The sequence below is a fragment of the Dasypus novemcinctus genome, chromosome 4 (genome assembly GCF_030445035.2).
Source record: "Dasypus novemcinctus isolate mDasNov1 chromosome 4, mDasNov1.1.hap2, whole genome shotgun sequence".
NCBI lineage: Eukaryota > Metazoa > Chordata > Mammalia > Cingulata > Dasypodidae > Dasypus > Dasypus novemcinctus.
Window position 1 is genome coordinate 11169839 of NC_080676.1, and position 15771 is coordinate 11185609.

The following is a 15771-nucleotide window of genomic DNA, read 5'->3' on the forward strand; positions in this document are numbered from 1 at the left end:
CATTTCTTAACTCCATTTCTGCCTATCTTATTGAAATGGCTTTAAACAAATAAAGCAAAACCTTTTTATTCAGTGTAAGACATACTCAGCAAAGTGCTGTAATCTTAAGTGTACCACTCATTGAACTTTTACATGTGTACACATTCATGTAGCTAAATCCATGTTACTGTCAACCACGTCAAGATGTGGACCACTTTCATCATCCCCAATCACTCCTTCATGCCCCTTCCCAGTAACTCTTCCTCCCCCCTGCAAAAAAACCAACAAAACACACTTTTTTTCTCAAGGTTTTATTGAAATATACACACATGTGCATTATATACAGTAAGTGTATGATAAAAGTAGTGACTTACAAAACAAACACGCGTATCATTATGCAGGCTTCCATATATCACCCACCCACCAGCAGCTTGCTTTGTTGTGAAACATTTGTTACAAGCTATGAGCCAACCAAAGCCCATATCTTACATTTGCTGTATATTCCACCAACCCACCTGATTATTAGCACCCTGTATTAGTATTACATATTTGTTATAGGTAATGAGAGAACATTTTCATATTTGTCCTGTTAACCACAGTCCTTCCACCACTGGATTCCCTCTGTCATATAGTACCATGATTTGTACAGTCCATTCAGAGTGTACACTCAGTGGCTTCTCATTTTCATCGCAGAGTTATGCTATCATCACCTCAACTTTAGAATGTTTTCCTTACTCCAAAAGGAAACATCCCATACTCCACCATACCCCCTGTTGTCCCTTAGAATTGATATATCTTCTTTGCCATTGCTGCAAAAATATTACAATATTGCTGTTAACTATTATCCTTAAGTTATCTTAGTTGTAATTTCCCAAGTATCACCATAAGAAAAAAACATTTTTTGGACATCTATCACCACAGATTTCTTTTACTTGTTGATTGAAATTCAATATGTGCCTAGTAAAGTGTGTAATGTGCACTAATCTCACGTATATGGCTTGATGAATTTTTATATCTGATTACATTCATGTAACTATTAGATATGGAGCCTTGAATCCCTTTTAAAAAATAGCAGCTTTATTGAGATATAATTCACATACCATAAAATTCACCCTTTTAAAGTATACAATTCAGTGGTTTTTAGTATATTCACAGAGTTGACAACCATCATCACTATCTAATTTCAGAACATTTCATCGTCCCCAAAAGATGGATCCATTAGCAGTCACTCCCCTCCTCTCCCAAGCCCCTGGGAGCTAATTGACTTTCTAGTTCTAAGGATTTGCCTATTCTTGAAATTTCATATAATTGAATTGTATAGTATACGACCTTTCTTTCACTTAGTATAATGTGTGCATGGTTCCTCCATGTTGTATCATGTATCAGTACTTCATTCCTTTTTATTGCCAAATGAATCTCTATTATATGAATAATATATTTTGCTTATCCATTTGTCAGTTCATGAACATTTGGGTTGTTTCTACTTTTGAGTTATTATCAGTAACGCTGCTTTGAACATTTGAGTACAAATTTTTGCATGCACATGTGTTTTGAACTCTCTTAGGTATATACCTAGAAGTAAAATTGCTGGGTCTTTTTTGGTAATTCTACGTTTAACATTTTGAGGAACTGCCAAACTGTTTTTGCAAAGTGGCTGCACTATTTTAGAATTCCACTAGCAGTATCTGAGGGTTTTAATTTTTCTACATTTTTAACAATGCTTTTTATTGTCTGTCTTTTTTATTATCGCTATCCCAGTAATAGTGAAGTGGAAGCTCATTCCTGGTTCCCATACCTGGAACGTCTCCCTGCCCATATTCACCTATTAGAAACCTGTCTTTCCAATAATACGTCTCCCATAAAGGCTTTTCCTGATCACCCCAACCAGAAGTGATTATTTCTTTACATTCTTTGAAACATTGTACATGTCACACAATGGTGTATATAGTTCCCTTACATTGTGTTTATTTGCATTTCTCTTATATCTTATCATTACCCTAAAAACCTTTGATGGCAGGTGCACAGTCAGGCTCTCTAATGAAACAGAGGCGACAGGAGACATCTGCCATGCAACCAAGGCACTGCACAAGTCCAAATTTCCTAGGCAGGCTGCAAACCAGGGCCTCTGATGAAGGTTCCTGATGAGTTCCCAGGAGACACTGGCTGTCTGAAGTAGAGATGGGGATTCTCTCACTGACAGCTGAAATAGCTTCACCTTTTGAGTTGATCAGTTGATTGGAAGAGATGCCACACATGGCTGACGGGGATCTCCTTAGATGATTGTAGTTGTAACCAGCCATTTATGCAATCAGCTGACTGAGGTTAAAGTCCATGAAATACTCTTGTGTTACAGTTAACCCAGTGCTGGCTAGACCAAACATCTGGGCAGCAGGCACGGTATTTTAGTGATCTAAATCCCTGAACTTCGGATTGCTGGAGGAGTGTGGTGAGGCAAGAAGATAGGAAGGCAGATTATGATATGTACAAAGGAGAATTAGAAATAAGTGTTTGTACCTTTATTGCCTCTGTATATGTGTGTGTGAGATTGATTAAATTTGGGCTAGTACCTGCCGAATATGCCGTTAGACAAAATATCTAATTCTAGGGCCTGGGGAATAATAAGGAAGGACAGCTCACTGTATGCTACCCTGTGATGGAAAATGGAATTATTCCCTTTGAGGATTTACACTTTTAAGTGATTTTTATATTTATACAGTAAATAATAATAAAGCAGTAGAACATCCTTCCTTCAAGTTCCTTCCTGTTTCCCCTATTTTGTAACCCAACAACATTTTCTGCCTAAATATCAGGGTAGTCACTCGAAAAGCTGTGTTTTGAAAAGCTGATAACAAAGATGGCAGAGCACAGTGTTGGTATCTAGATTCATGTCCATTTTCTTACTGTAGAAATTCCACAGAAATGGACTATTTTATTAATTTGAGAAACTCTCGATTGAATGTTGTATTTCTGTTGTGATCCATGAGTCACAGCTCCTTGAATCTTTCCTTGGAGTGGAATTCGTTGCTGTGGATATGTGTTTCTTTTATATTTTTTCCTTGCTTAAAAATATACATACATATATATCTGGCCCCTGATGGTCTGCTTCTGATTCAGTAGCTCTCGGAAGGAGTACATGTTTTGAAAGATTTTAGAATAAAACAAAATATTCATTGTACTCATTTAAGATATATAACTTAGTCTCCCCTAATACATCAAGTGAAACAGTGAAATTAGTTCTTCTTTCTCCTTTTCTCAGACCCTTTGGTTGTGTTAGTAGAGTTTTGTTTTGTTTTTCTGAAGTATTTTTTTAAATAAAATTTTATTGAAGTATATCTTCATTCATGAACGTGCATAAACATTAAGTGTATAGTAAAATATGTGAATTTACAAAACAAACCTGCATATATCATGCAAGGCTCCCATACATCTCCCCACTGCCAACACGCCACATTGTTATGAAACATTTGCTACAAACCGTCGAAACACCACTACTAACCACGGCCCATATTGTACAATTGGTGCACTTTTCCCTCAACCATCCAATATCAGTATAATCCTTTATCAGTATTATATATTTGTTATCCTTCACGAGAGAACATTCTCCTGTCAGCCATAGTCCATCTTCCACCACTGGATTCCTTGTGTTATATGGTCCCATGCTTTGTACAATCCATTCAAAGTGCAAACTCGGTGGCTCTCATTTTCATCAGAGTTCTGCTGTCATCACTTCAGTCAACTTGAGAATACTTTCATTGCTCCAAAAGGAAAAATCCCATACCCCTTATACCTCTCCATTTTTGTCCCTTAGCATTGAAATAATATCTTCTTTCCATTGCTGCAAAATATTACAATATTAACTATCATTGCCCTTGTTACATTAGTTGTAATTTCTCCACGCATCACCGTATTCTTAGTATGTTAGTAGAGTTTTATTAATAGTCATTTACTATCTTAGAGCAGAAATTGAAAAGTTTGTTTCTATATTGCAGTGGGTTTTATAAATGGAATTTGTCTCCCAAAATTTTCTGTTTTCAGAGGAAGAAAAAGTGGCTTTTGTTAACTGGATAAACAAAGCCCTGGAGAATGACCCTGACTGCAAGCATCTCCTACCCATGAACCCCAGCGACGGCAGTCTGTTCAAGTCTCTTGCAGACGGTGTCCTCCTTTGGTGAGCAGAACACTGGGTTAAGAGAGACGTGTTCATAGTGCCCGAAGTGACAGACATTCCATGAAAACTACAATTCAGTGACTCTGTTGTCCTTTGGAATTAATTAACAAGTGGATACTTCGTTCTTCAAAAACTTATTTCATATAGAAAATTAAATAATGTATGTTTTCTAAAAATTTTCCTTCATATACAGTGCCTTATTTTTCTGATGACTTTTTCATCTATTTCCCTAATAATGACAGGAAACTATTGGGTTATTCCCCTGGTACATTTTTAAATGTTCAAGGGTTTTCTCTTTTTCAGTTCCCAATAAGGGAATGTTGATACTGACCAGAACAGGAACATGAAGAAATGTAAAAGGAAAATATACCTTTTACATTTGTGCTTATATAAAAGTAATGCTTAATTCAGCCTTGTATCATACTTGGCTGTTTGCAGTCTGTTTCTACGCACTAGATTGTAAATTCTTTAAGGGCACATATTTGTCTTTGTTGTGTATATTATAGTCCCAGTACACTTCTTTGTACAAAACAGGTGTCTTTTTAATTTTAAGTTTATAAAAATACAGAAAAATTCCAAAGAGGAAAATAAACATTACCAATATTTCTAACAACCACAATTAACTATTATCATCCTGGCAACTTTATTTCCAGTTTTTTTTACTGTTTTTACTTAAAAAAAAATACACCTACCTGAATGAGTACAGGATATCAATTTTCAGGACATTACATATTAATTACACTTTGACCTTCACCTACAATCTGATTTCTTTCTCTCAGTTTTAGAGAAAATTGCTGTTATATTTTCCTATCTTTATTTTAGAAGACAAAATATAGGGAGAAATTTTATTTTAATTTCTTTCAAGTGTTTGAATTATTGAAATTTTAGACAGACTCCTTATTTTTCTACAACAACAGTAATTTTAGGGAAATGTCATACCACTGGAGAATTTATTGGTTTACATTCAGGCTGCTGAATGTTGATGATCATTAAGTGAAATAAAGAGAAAGCTCAATACAGAAAATGCAGGAATGTTAAAAAAAATTAGAGGGGAAATGCTAAATTATTATTGCAGTGAGCGATAGATTTGTTTTAGAATAGGGAATATTTCTTAGTTTTTATTTTATGAAGTTCCTGACTTGAATTATGGAATAATATTTTTTGAAAAATAGATTTCTATTACTTTTCAAAATTTAAGTATTTTGGCTGCTTTTGCAAAAATAAACTAAAAGTGTTTCTTGTAATCTTAAGTTAAATTAGTACCATTTTCTCTTTAGCAAAATGATCAATTTATCTGAACCGGATACAATTGATGAAAGAGCCATTAATAAGAAAAAGCTCACCCCCTTCACTATTTCTGTAAGTATTTGCCCTTTGCTAATAATTATGTAACTGTGTGTGAAATGTAAGGAAGGCCCTTATGCTTGTTTAGGCGCAGCTAAAACATTTCAGTTAACATAATTTTGTTTTCCTAAAATAAAACTGAATTTTTACGAAATAAAAATGCACAGCATTTTGTAATGAATTGAGATTCAAAGTGCTTTAAATGAACTTTTTTTTAACATGATAGTATTAAAGTCATACTGTTAGAATTATTTTTTTATTAATGACTATTTGAAGCTAGCATTCTTGTTGCTTGAGAAAAGAGTCCTGCAGCACTTTATCATGTTTTATCATTTCGCATTTTTTTTCTTTTTGTACAACTCTCTAGATCATTGGATGGATATTAATTAATATTTATTGGGCATTTAATAGATGCTGATCATGTTCTAAGCACACTACATGAATTACATCCCCGTGAGTGCCCCCAGCAACCTATGATTTTACAGATGAGGAAACTAAGGTAGTGAGAGGTTTCCAGGGACAGAGCTGGGGTATGTTCCGCAGTAGTCTAGCTCCACAGCCCTCTTGATCCTTGTTATACTGCCTCTCTTGTGTGGCGGTAATAGGAACAACTATTTAATGTGTTAGTCATAACGGTAGCTATGAAATTGAGCTACTGTTATTTCCTTCCTTTACACTGGCGAGCGCTGTCCTTGATTTTGCTAACGATGTTATGTGTTTGTGGAAAAGGAAGCTGAGTCCATAGGGCAGTGGTATGGTGTTAGTTTCGGGGGACTATCCAGGAGGTTCCTTCGTTTCCTGTCATCCTTGAAGAGAATGAATGGGATGTGGACTCTCATGGCGTTCTCGTCCCCCGTTTGCCAATAGCCCAGTAGGTTGCATACCCTTTGCAGAAACTGCCGTTCTTGAAGAAGCCTATTTCTGATTGCAATTGCCAGAAGATTTTCTTTCACATCTTGTGCCAGGATGTTTGCCTCATGTATCTACAATTATGGAAAATATTCCTATCCATCCATTTTTAGAATAGACATCCCATGATTTTTAAGGTATAGAATCTGAAATAAAACTTTTCTTACTGTTATAGCAATTTATTGTTTGGTTTTACTTTTAATACTTGTATGCAATGCATTAAAGGCAAAAAAAAAAAGTTCTATAACTATTTTGTAATACAGATACAGGTACAGGATGGGTCTGAGGAGCTAAATATTGTATAGTTTTATTTTTAGAGATTAACATCTTCCACTATGAGTAGGGAGAATAGTCTAGTCTCTAGGATGCTTAAAGAGGTTACTAATGTGGATGAGAAAAGACTAAGGCTTCTGGGAAGTGGCAAAATGTTACTGTGAATATTAAAGCTGTCTGTCTGGTTTATTCACTGATTTTGGAACTCTGGGAATAGGTCTGCTAGAAAGCTACCAGTTTCACATGAAACTTTATCCCACAGAAGCGTAATTCATTTGTTAAAGATTGTAAATATTGTCATGATATACTTTCCACCTCATGATGATGGGTTTGTGTGGTATCATGCCGTATGAAAAAAGAGAAAAATGAAAGGTTGAAGATCACAGAATGATGAAAGAGAAGGAAATTGATGGATCAAGTAGTTAAGAGCAGGTCTTTTTGTTTCCAACCTTGTAGGCTTTCTCATCTGCCTTGAGAGCACTGAACTGCTTTTTCTTGCCTGTTAATCATTATTTTAAGAAAAATTAGTTTTATGAATAAGACTCTGAAAACAGATGGTAGTGATTTAGGGACTTATATAACTTGGGAAACTAATACAAGAGTAGTTATAAAAGATTGAATCTATTCATTTTAACATGTAAAAAATCCATGAGTGTGAATATTCTCACATATACACAAAGTATAATGTATACTCTGTGTAAAGTATATTTATATGCTTTATGCTTACACACACACATACACACACACACACATACACATATAGACATATATGACCTCAATCTTAATTTATATACAAATACAGTTTAAGAAGGGAAAACAAATACAAATCTCATTGGACATTCCAGATGGAGTGAAAGTGATGTATGAAATAAGGATTGATTCTGAATAACAAATCATGCCTTTATTCTTAATGGCCTGATAAGAGTGTATATAACACAGCCCTCTAAAACATTAGCAAAGGTAAACTAATCTGGAATTGAACCTTTATGACAAATGAACATTTGTGAAGTGATACTAATTAAAGGAAAGAAAATTTACAATACATATTTAAGACTGTTGGTAAAGATTTGGAGGGGTAGTTAATCAGAATAGAAAGCCGATGGAAATCCATCTAAAACAGCGTTTAAATTTTCCTACCTGTTGAAGTGGGCTGTATTTTAGGCACTTGAGTCACAATAAAGTTGGAAGCAAATGGATGGCTAACCTAAGTTCCCATGTTTGATTGTGTCTTTTGTTAATGCCCCTGTAAGGCAGAGTACCCTGTTTTACAGATTAGGACTGTGAAACAAGGAGTAACAATGCCTCTCTCCTATCCCAATTGATTTTGGTTTCCAGCTTTCCTAATCTCTCCCCCCAGATCTTCAGGATGGGAGGTTAGGCATACAGGGCAGTTGTCCATAGCAAGACTTGGAGAGCAGCCTCTCTGGGGGTTCTGTTAGTTCTCATTTTTATGATCTTTAGAATTGATTTTAGGCCATAGTGGCCTTCCAGTTGCCACGTACCAGGAGGGCAATAACCTTGCATTTACTAAGTGGAAAGTACCATTTCCTTAAAGAAGCACATTGCAGCTCAAAACTTTCTATCCAATTTTTAAAGCCAGCTCTGTATAAAACTAATATCAAAAGCTGGTTGTCCAAATACCACCAACATAATCTGGTCATAAGACAAACCTGAGCTCATTGGCTACTACAATAAGAGAAAACACATCTCACAAAACTTTGGTGGTGTCTCAGAGCTGGGACAGTAAGGTCGTAATGTGAGAATTAGAAGTTTGGTTTAAGGCAGGTCTTTCAATGTACGAGGAATTGGAGAAGAGAGGGCCCTGATTAAGACTGAGTAGGGATCAAGATACAACAATCCAGGACTGGTAGAAACAGCAAGGGGAAGATTTCCAGGTGAGGGAGTCAGAGTATCTTAGGGTATGAACTATCTGCTGATGTTTTCCATTGAAGAGTTGATGAGTATATTTTAGCCAAAGTGGTGCTGGTACAAAGTACCAAAAATCTGTTGGCTTTTTTCTAAAAGGTATTTATTTGAGGTAAAAGCTTTCAGTCACAAGGTCATAAAGAATAAATTACTTCTCTCACCAAAGTCTGTTACTGTGTGTTGGAGCAAGATGGCTGCCAGTCTCTGTGAGAGTTGAGTCTTCCTCTTCCTCTTAAGGCTCCATGGTCCCAGCTTCTTCTGATGTCAGCTGTAGTCTGGCATAAGACTCATCTCTGTTCCTGGGGCTCTTCTCTTTCTGGGTTCTACTGCTCTGCTCTTTCCACAAGGTCAGCTTTAAGCTATTGGGCAAATGGCTTGGCTCTCTCCCAGGGGCTCCAGCTTCAAAAACTCAGTTCTCCTCTGCTGTGTGAACATGACCAAGGGGGTGGAAACTCAACATTCTACTGAATCAAATCCTAATCTTAATTTAATCAAGTAAAAGTGAAACCTCTGCATTTAATACGGCAAAGGGTATCATGTCCAGAGGAACAGACCAGTTTACAACAGCCATAATCAATATTTCTTTTTGGAATTCACCAATAATAGCGAACTGCCATAATGGGTCTTTCAAATAGTCCTATAATGAACCATCAAACCATTCGTCTAGGCTGGAGACTCCTGGAAGAATAAAGTCATGTTTGAAGACAGAAGAATAGCACCAAGTCGTGTTATAGGCAGCAAGGTGTGGTTTCCCTTGTCAGTGTCCAGAATAGTGATAGAAGATTTGGGTCTCACTAGGTATTACAATTAAATTTAGTGAAATGTAGTTAATGAATTATGAGGTTGTAAAGAACTTGAAGAATTATCTAGTTCTGCTTTCTTGTTTTGGTAGAACTATATTTTAAATTTATTTTATCTTATTTTATTTTTTAAAGATATTTAGATTATACAAAGGTCACATAAAAATTATAGGGAATTCCCACATGCCCTGCTCCCCACACCTCCCACATTTTCCTACATTAACAACATCCTTCCTTAGTGAGGTACATTCATTGCAAATGATGAACACATTTTGGAGCATTGCTACTAAACGTGGATTAAAGTTCACATTGTAATTTGCGCTCTCGCGTTCAATTCTGTAGGTTATGGCCAGATGTTTAATGGCCTGCATCTGTCATTGCAATGCCATTCAGGACAATTTCCAAGTTCCTAAAACAACCCTGCATTACACCTGTTTTTCCCTCTCCCTGCCCCAGAACCCCCAGTGGCTGCTGCCTCCACATCAATGATAAAATTTCTTCCATTGCTAGAGTCACAATAAGTCTGTGGTAGAATACCAGTATGTCTACTTTAGTCCACAGTTCATCCCCAATCCTGAGGACTCTGCGATGGTGATGTCCACTCCACCTCTAATTGATAGGGGGCAATGATCCCATTGGGCTGACAGATGGGACTTGCTTACTTGCACTTGTAAGCTCTCCCAGTTCCTTGGTATGGTAGTTTTCCATCATTACCTCCTTGTTAGTTGTCCTGGGTGAGACCGATGAACTGGAGAGTAGGTGTTGCAACTCATTGAGATTTAGGGCCCAGCTGGCACATGGACAGCCCAAAGATTTAAGTCTCTTGAATGTACACATACCAACTCTAGTACTAATTATAGGTTCAACTAGAAGGACAGAAGAGCCATGTGTAGGGAAACCACAACTGAATCCAACTCCATCACGTTGGGGAGCATAGATTCCAAAGTAGGGCCCACTGGCAAGGCACCAGACTCCTGAGCTATCTGCCCTGACTACAGTGTCCAACTCTCTCCAGAGTACACAGGAGCCCCACTATTTGGGTTAGTATTTACTAATACTTTGGCAGTCAATGAGATCCTGCTGAGACATGCATAAGCATAACCTCTGGAATGACCTCCTGACTCACTTTGAAGTCTCTTAGCCATATAAACTAATTCTTCTTTACCTTTTCCCCCTTTTGATCAAGGTCTTTTTTCAGTTGCATTGCTAGTTGGTGCTTGGTAGTAATCCCTCAGTGCCAGGGAGGCTCATCCCTAGGAGTCATGTCTCATGTTGGGGTGAAGGTAATGCATTTATATATTGAGTATGGCTTAGAGAGAGGTCACATTTGACCAACAAGGAGGCTCCCAGGAGGCAACTCTTTAGGCACCCTATAATTCTAGGCTAAGTTTCATTTTCAAGAGTAAAGATTCATACACACAGCTGTCAATATCAAGGTCCTGTAAATGGACCATCTTCCTTCACTAGTCATTGCCCCTGTACTTAGGGGATTCTTGCTGATCCATTAGAGAATGTGGCAGAGCCCCCCAGGATGGGAATTTGATCTTTCTTTGGTTATTGTGTGAATCTCCACCAAGTTTGATGACACCTCATGAACATTTGAACACATTTATATGCCTTATATGTATGCACAGATGAGCTTCCTCCCCATCACTGACACTCTGCACCCATGACCCTCCCTTGCCACAGCTGTAACCCTTCTGTGATCCAAAACTTCTTCAAAAATGAAGCCAATAAAACAGCCAAATACAATTAATAAGAAAAGAAATAATACTCATCGTTTTAAAAATAAATAAAATACCCAAAAAAAATTAAAGTAAAAAAAAACACAAAAATTTGGGATAATAAAAATAATGAAAAAATAAAGATTTTTAAATACAATCCAAAAAAAGTTTAATTCCAAATACTTACCTCAGTCACCCCAGATACAGCCATTTACTTGGTGAGAACAAGATAAATCACTTCAGTACCCTGGAAGGGGAAGCCAATGAAATACTGACTGTGCTCTGAAAATCTTTGTGTAGCTTCTGGCTGGTAAACTTAAAATATTAAATTTAAAACAAACTGGGAGTCAAAGGTCCTTCCAGACTTGGACTTAATTTCTTTATCAAGGTAGAAATAATAGAACAAAAGACAATCTCTACTCTTTCCCAAAAACAAATCAAACCATTAACAACAAATCCTGAAGCTATTAATATTAAAGCTAACTCTGTTTTTGGTGACTAAGATTCTGACTGTTAACTAGTCATCACCATTAAATGGCCTCATAAAGAATGCCCCGCAGCAAATAGGTAATTGTGTCTTATGAAAAGGTGATTCGGGAAAGAAATCCTCAGGACATGTTACACATTTGCTATTTCTAGGGAACATGTTTGAGGAGGGTTTAAAAAAAAAACCCAGAAAACTGAAAGCCAAGTAGCCATGGTAGCTAGATTTTTCTATTTCAGTATCTTCCTGTTTTCTGCCTTGTATTGTCCCAAATTTTGTTCTTCTTTTACTTTACCGTTGTATTCTGATCACAGATGTACAGCATTAATAGATGACAACCAAAGGACAAAAATTTAATTTTTAAATTAATATCATTTCACTTAAGCCCTTAAAGTTAATGGCATTTTGGAGTTAAAGAAAAGTTTTAAGGATTAGAATTACTCTTTTCTTCTCTTTAGCTTATATGAAAGTTATTTCAAACTTAAAATAAGTTGCAAAATTAAAAATTGTACAAAGAACAATCCAGTCTTTACCCTAATGGTTGCAAAATGATGTTTTTCCAACTCCATCATTCCTTCCACATTTACCAGTCACTGGCATCCTATTACAGGAGACCTCCCTTATCCTTCCTCTCCCCTTCCATCATTGATATGGATTCATGAATTCCTTTCCCCCCACAATGGTTTAATTCAATACTGTAGTTAATTATTTTTATGCTCAAATAGTCACAGATTTGGTCATTGGGACACCTTCGAGATGGCTCCATTGTAAGAGTTACTATTAAATTTCCCTAGAATTAAAACCCAATTACATTCTCAATTTTTGTATCAACAGTGCCTTGGTGCCTGGCATATAGAAAGCACTCAATAAATGTTGTTTAATGAAAAAAAAAAAAAACAACCCAATTGCACATCATTCTTCTAAGAAGTACTTCTAAATAGGGACTTTATAGAAATAAGATTATTAGCCTAACACTAAGAAGTGACCATATTTCTAGGGAAACATTTTTCCATATAATGTGTATATAATGTAATATGTAAATATAATGTGAATAATAATTCCCCTTTTTTCTTTATTTTAAAAAACATTTGCTAATTCTCTTTAATGTTGCAGGCATGGAGTCGTTAGAAGACATTATGGAATTATAGGGAAGGGTGTGACTAATTTTGTGGGGTCTTCGAAGGTCTTTGATTGCCATACTGTGGAGGTAGACTTGACCCTCTCTTTTCCCTCCATGCCTTTATTCACTCTTACTCAGATAATTCATCCATTTCTTTATTCAATGAATATTTATTGAGCATATTCCATATGCTTGGCTGTAGAGAAACAACTGCTAACAGATAAAAGCCCCTGCTGTCTACACCCTAACGGGGGGAAGACGTAACATTAAGTAAGTAAAAATATATGTCAGAGGGTGATAAGGAGTCAAACCACTGGTGTCTAGTACCAGCAGAGGTTGTGGTGATGCTTACTATTTTATGTAGGATTATCAAAGAAGTCCTCCCAGAAACAGTGCATTTGGGCCGAGTCTTAATGGAATTGTGGCTGTTTGGGGGAAGAGCGTTCCAGGTTCGAAGGCCTTGCGTGGCTGACCCTAGTGAAGGAAGGAGAGAGTGTGGAAGTTACAGGGAACGTCTGAAGGGTTTTAAAGCGGCGGAACACCACGATGGGGTTTATATTTTCACCAGGATCTGTGGTAGCAGAGCAAAATGTGAAAGATGAACTGGAGAGAATAAGTCTGAGGATGTGCATTATTGAAGCAAGTTAGGAAAACTCCTTCAGAAAGGGGTGGACAGTTTGCAGAGGTATTTAGGCGGTGCAACTGACAGAAATTGGCGGCTGGCTATGGGGGCTGAGGAAGAACCAGGATTCTGCTCAGGTTTCTGGCTTAGGAAGAGAGGAGACGAGACTTGAAGGTTGGGCCTACAACCGAGATAGGAAATGAGGAGCAGGTTTTGACTAGGGATTGAGAGGAGGGCTGGTCAAGTGTAGGGGTAGAAAATGCTTCCGTGCTGAACATGTTGAGTTCGCGGTGTTTGTGGACTATCCAGGTAGACGGAACTAAGTGTGTATATATAGGCATAGGGGGCTAGGGTGGGGCAGGTGGGGGCTGCAGCTATGGATTTGGAAGTTATGAGCATATTCAGGTGATAGTTAAAACCGTGGGTTGAGTGGTAGATTTTGGTTGTATAAAATATTACTTCTGTTTAAACATCTGAAAGTTCTGCCATCCGTTGTTTCTCCCTTAATATAACAGCTTGTAGAAAAGACTTGGGAAAGGACTTCCTCACATGTCGTCTTTTCTGTTGCAATTCAGGAAAATTTAAACCTCGCCCTTAATTCTGCCTCCGCCATCGGGTGCACAGTGGTCAACATCGGCGCGCAGGACCTCAAAGAAGGAAAACCGCACTTGGTCTTGGGACTTCTGTGGCAGATCATCAAAGTGGGTCTTTTTGCCGATATTGAGATTTCCAGGAATGAAGGTAAAATAATCAAAAAATACTTTCTTTTCACTGACCCATCCTCACTACAAGAAAGAATTTACATTTCATTGTTTTCCTCTCAGCCCTGATTGCGTTGCTCAGTGAAGGCGAGGAACTAGAAGAGCTCATGAAGCTCTCTCCTGAGGAGTTACTGCTGCGGTGGGTGAACTACCACCTGACCAACGCGGGATGGCGCACCATCAATAACTTCAGTCAGGACATTAAGGTTTCTACTTTAATCTTCAAATTTGTGACGTGAAATGAGGATGCCCCGTGTAAAAAGTTTTAAAGGGGTCAGACTTAAATTTGAATTGAATTTTAAGTCACAAGGCACTTGGGATAGAAAAATGGAAATTTACATTTCTCTCTCAGAGGTGGATTCCCCCGTTATAGTCACACAATCTTTTTTAAGCAGAAGCGGATTTATTGGCTTTTAATAAGAAATACGTCTGTCTGTGAAAGGAAGGAGATGCTACCCTCAGTAGATCAAAGCATTCTTTCCCATGTTGTATGCCACAGGTAGGCTAAATTTTTATGAGGATGCCAGTTTGTTAATTTGGACTGAGAATTACATCTGTTTGCTGGACTGGAACCCTGTTACTTCCCCTTCACAAAAAGCTGGCTAACGGGAAACCAGCTTATTTGAAGGTACAAGGGATCAGAATGAGTAAACAAAGGGCGTCTTAAGGAATGCTTCTCAACCAAAGTAGCCTGAAACACTTCCCTCCTTAGTAGGAGAGCCTCGACAAGGGTACCGTAACATTCCCGTTGCCTAATAGCAGCTCTTCCATGGCCAGTCCTGGATGGACACCGGCAACCTGGGTCTCTCTGACTTTTTTTGGCTCTCTGCTTTTCTCCAGGCTAATCAGTCCTGGCTCTGATTCGTATTCCATGTTTAGATGCATGAACACCTGAAGTTAGGTTTTTGCTGCTCCTGCCTAGACGGCAGTCTTGCTCTTTGAAGTGACAGTGTATGTCTCTGCCCTTATCTATTGTCTGTTGATCTAAAAGTTTATTCTGGAGGACTCTCCTCTTTTAAAATTCAGTTCCTCGGACATTTATTAAGCCCCTCCTGCAACGTATTATGCTAGCCACAGGAGGTGCAAAGGCCAATAAGCCACAGACCCGGCTCCTGAGAAGTGTACCAGTTACACGGAGATATTTCACTTACCTCTTGCTGCACAGCAAACCACTTAAAACTTAATGGCTTTAAATTAAGAACAACTTGTTATGTCTCATGATTCTGTGGGTTGACACGACTTGGCAGGGTGTTTTTCTGCTTCACATGGTTTTGTCTGGGTTCACTCACTCCGTTGCGTTCAAGGTGCACAAAGCCCTCACTCACCTGGGTGGTGCCTCTGTGCTCCTCCACGAGGCTTCCGCACATGGCGGGCATGGGCCCCTCACTGCGTGGTGGTCTCAGATAGTTAGACACTCTACGTGATGAAGACTAACTTCAAGAAGGATGAAACAGAGGCTCTTAAAGCCTGAGATTGGAAGCCCCAGGACATCACTTTCACCACCTTCTATTGGTCAAAACAAATTTTTCTTAAAAAAAAAAAAAAAAAAGCCCAGATTAAAGTAGAGGGAAAATATACTCTGCATTTTGATGGGAGAAGCTACATGTATGTGCCGGAAATAATTAACCATCTTTGGAGACAACTTTATTGGACGATGTAGT

The 15771-nt window shown here is 37.8% G+C and overlaps 1 protein-coding gene across 4 annotated transcripts in view; it reads left to right on the forward strand.

The window, feature by feature from the left end:
- Positions 1–15771, forward strand: part of PLS1 (plastin 1) — a 122172-nt gene that overhangs the window by 80727 nt on the left and 25674 nt on the right. For all 4 annotated transcript variants that reach the window (XM_004459227.4, XM_058295109.2, XM_071214557.1 and 1 more), the window contains exons 5-8: positions 4015–4147; positions 5425–5506; positions 13925–14090; positions 14174–14316. In XM_004459227.4, coding sequence (XP_004459284.2) covers positions 4015–4147; positions 5425–5506; positions 13925–14090; positions 14174–14316 — 524 coding nt within the window. The remainder of the gene's footprint in view (positions 1–4014; positions 4148–5424; positions 5507–13924; positions 14091–14173; positions 14317–15771) is intronic.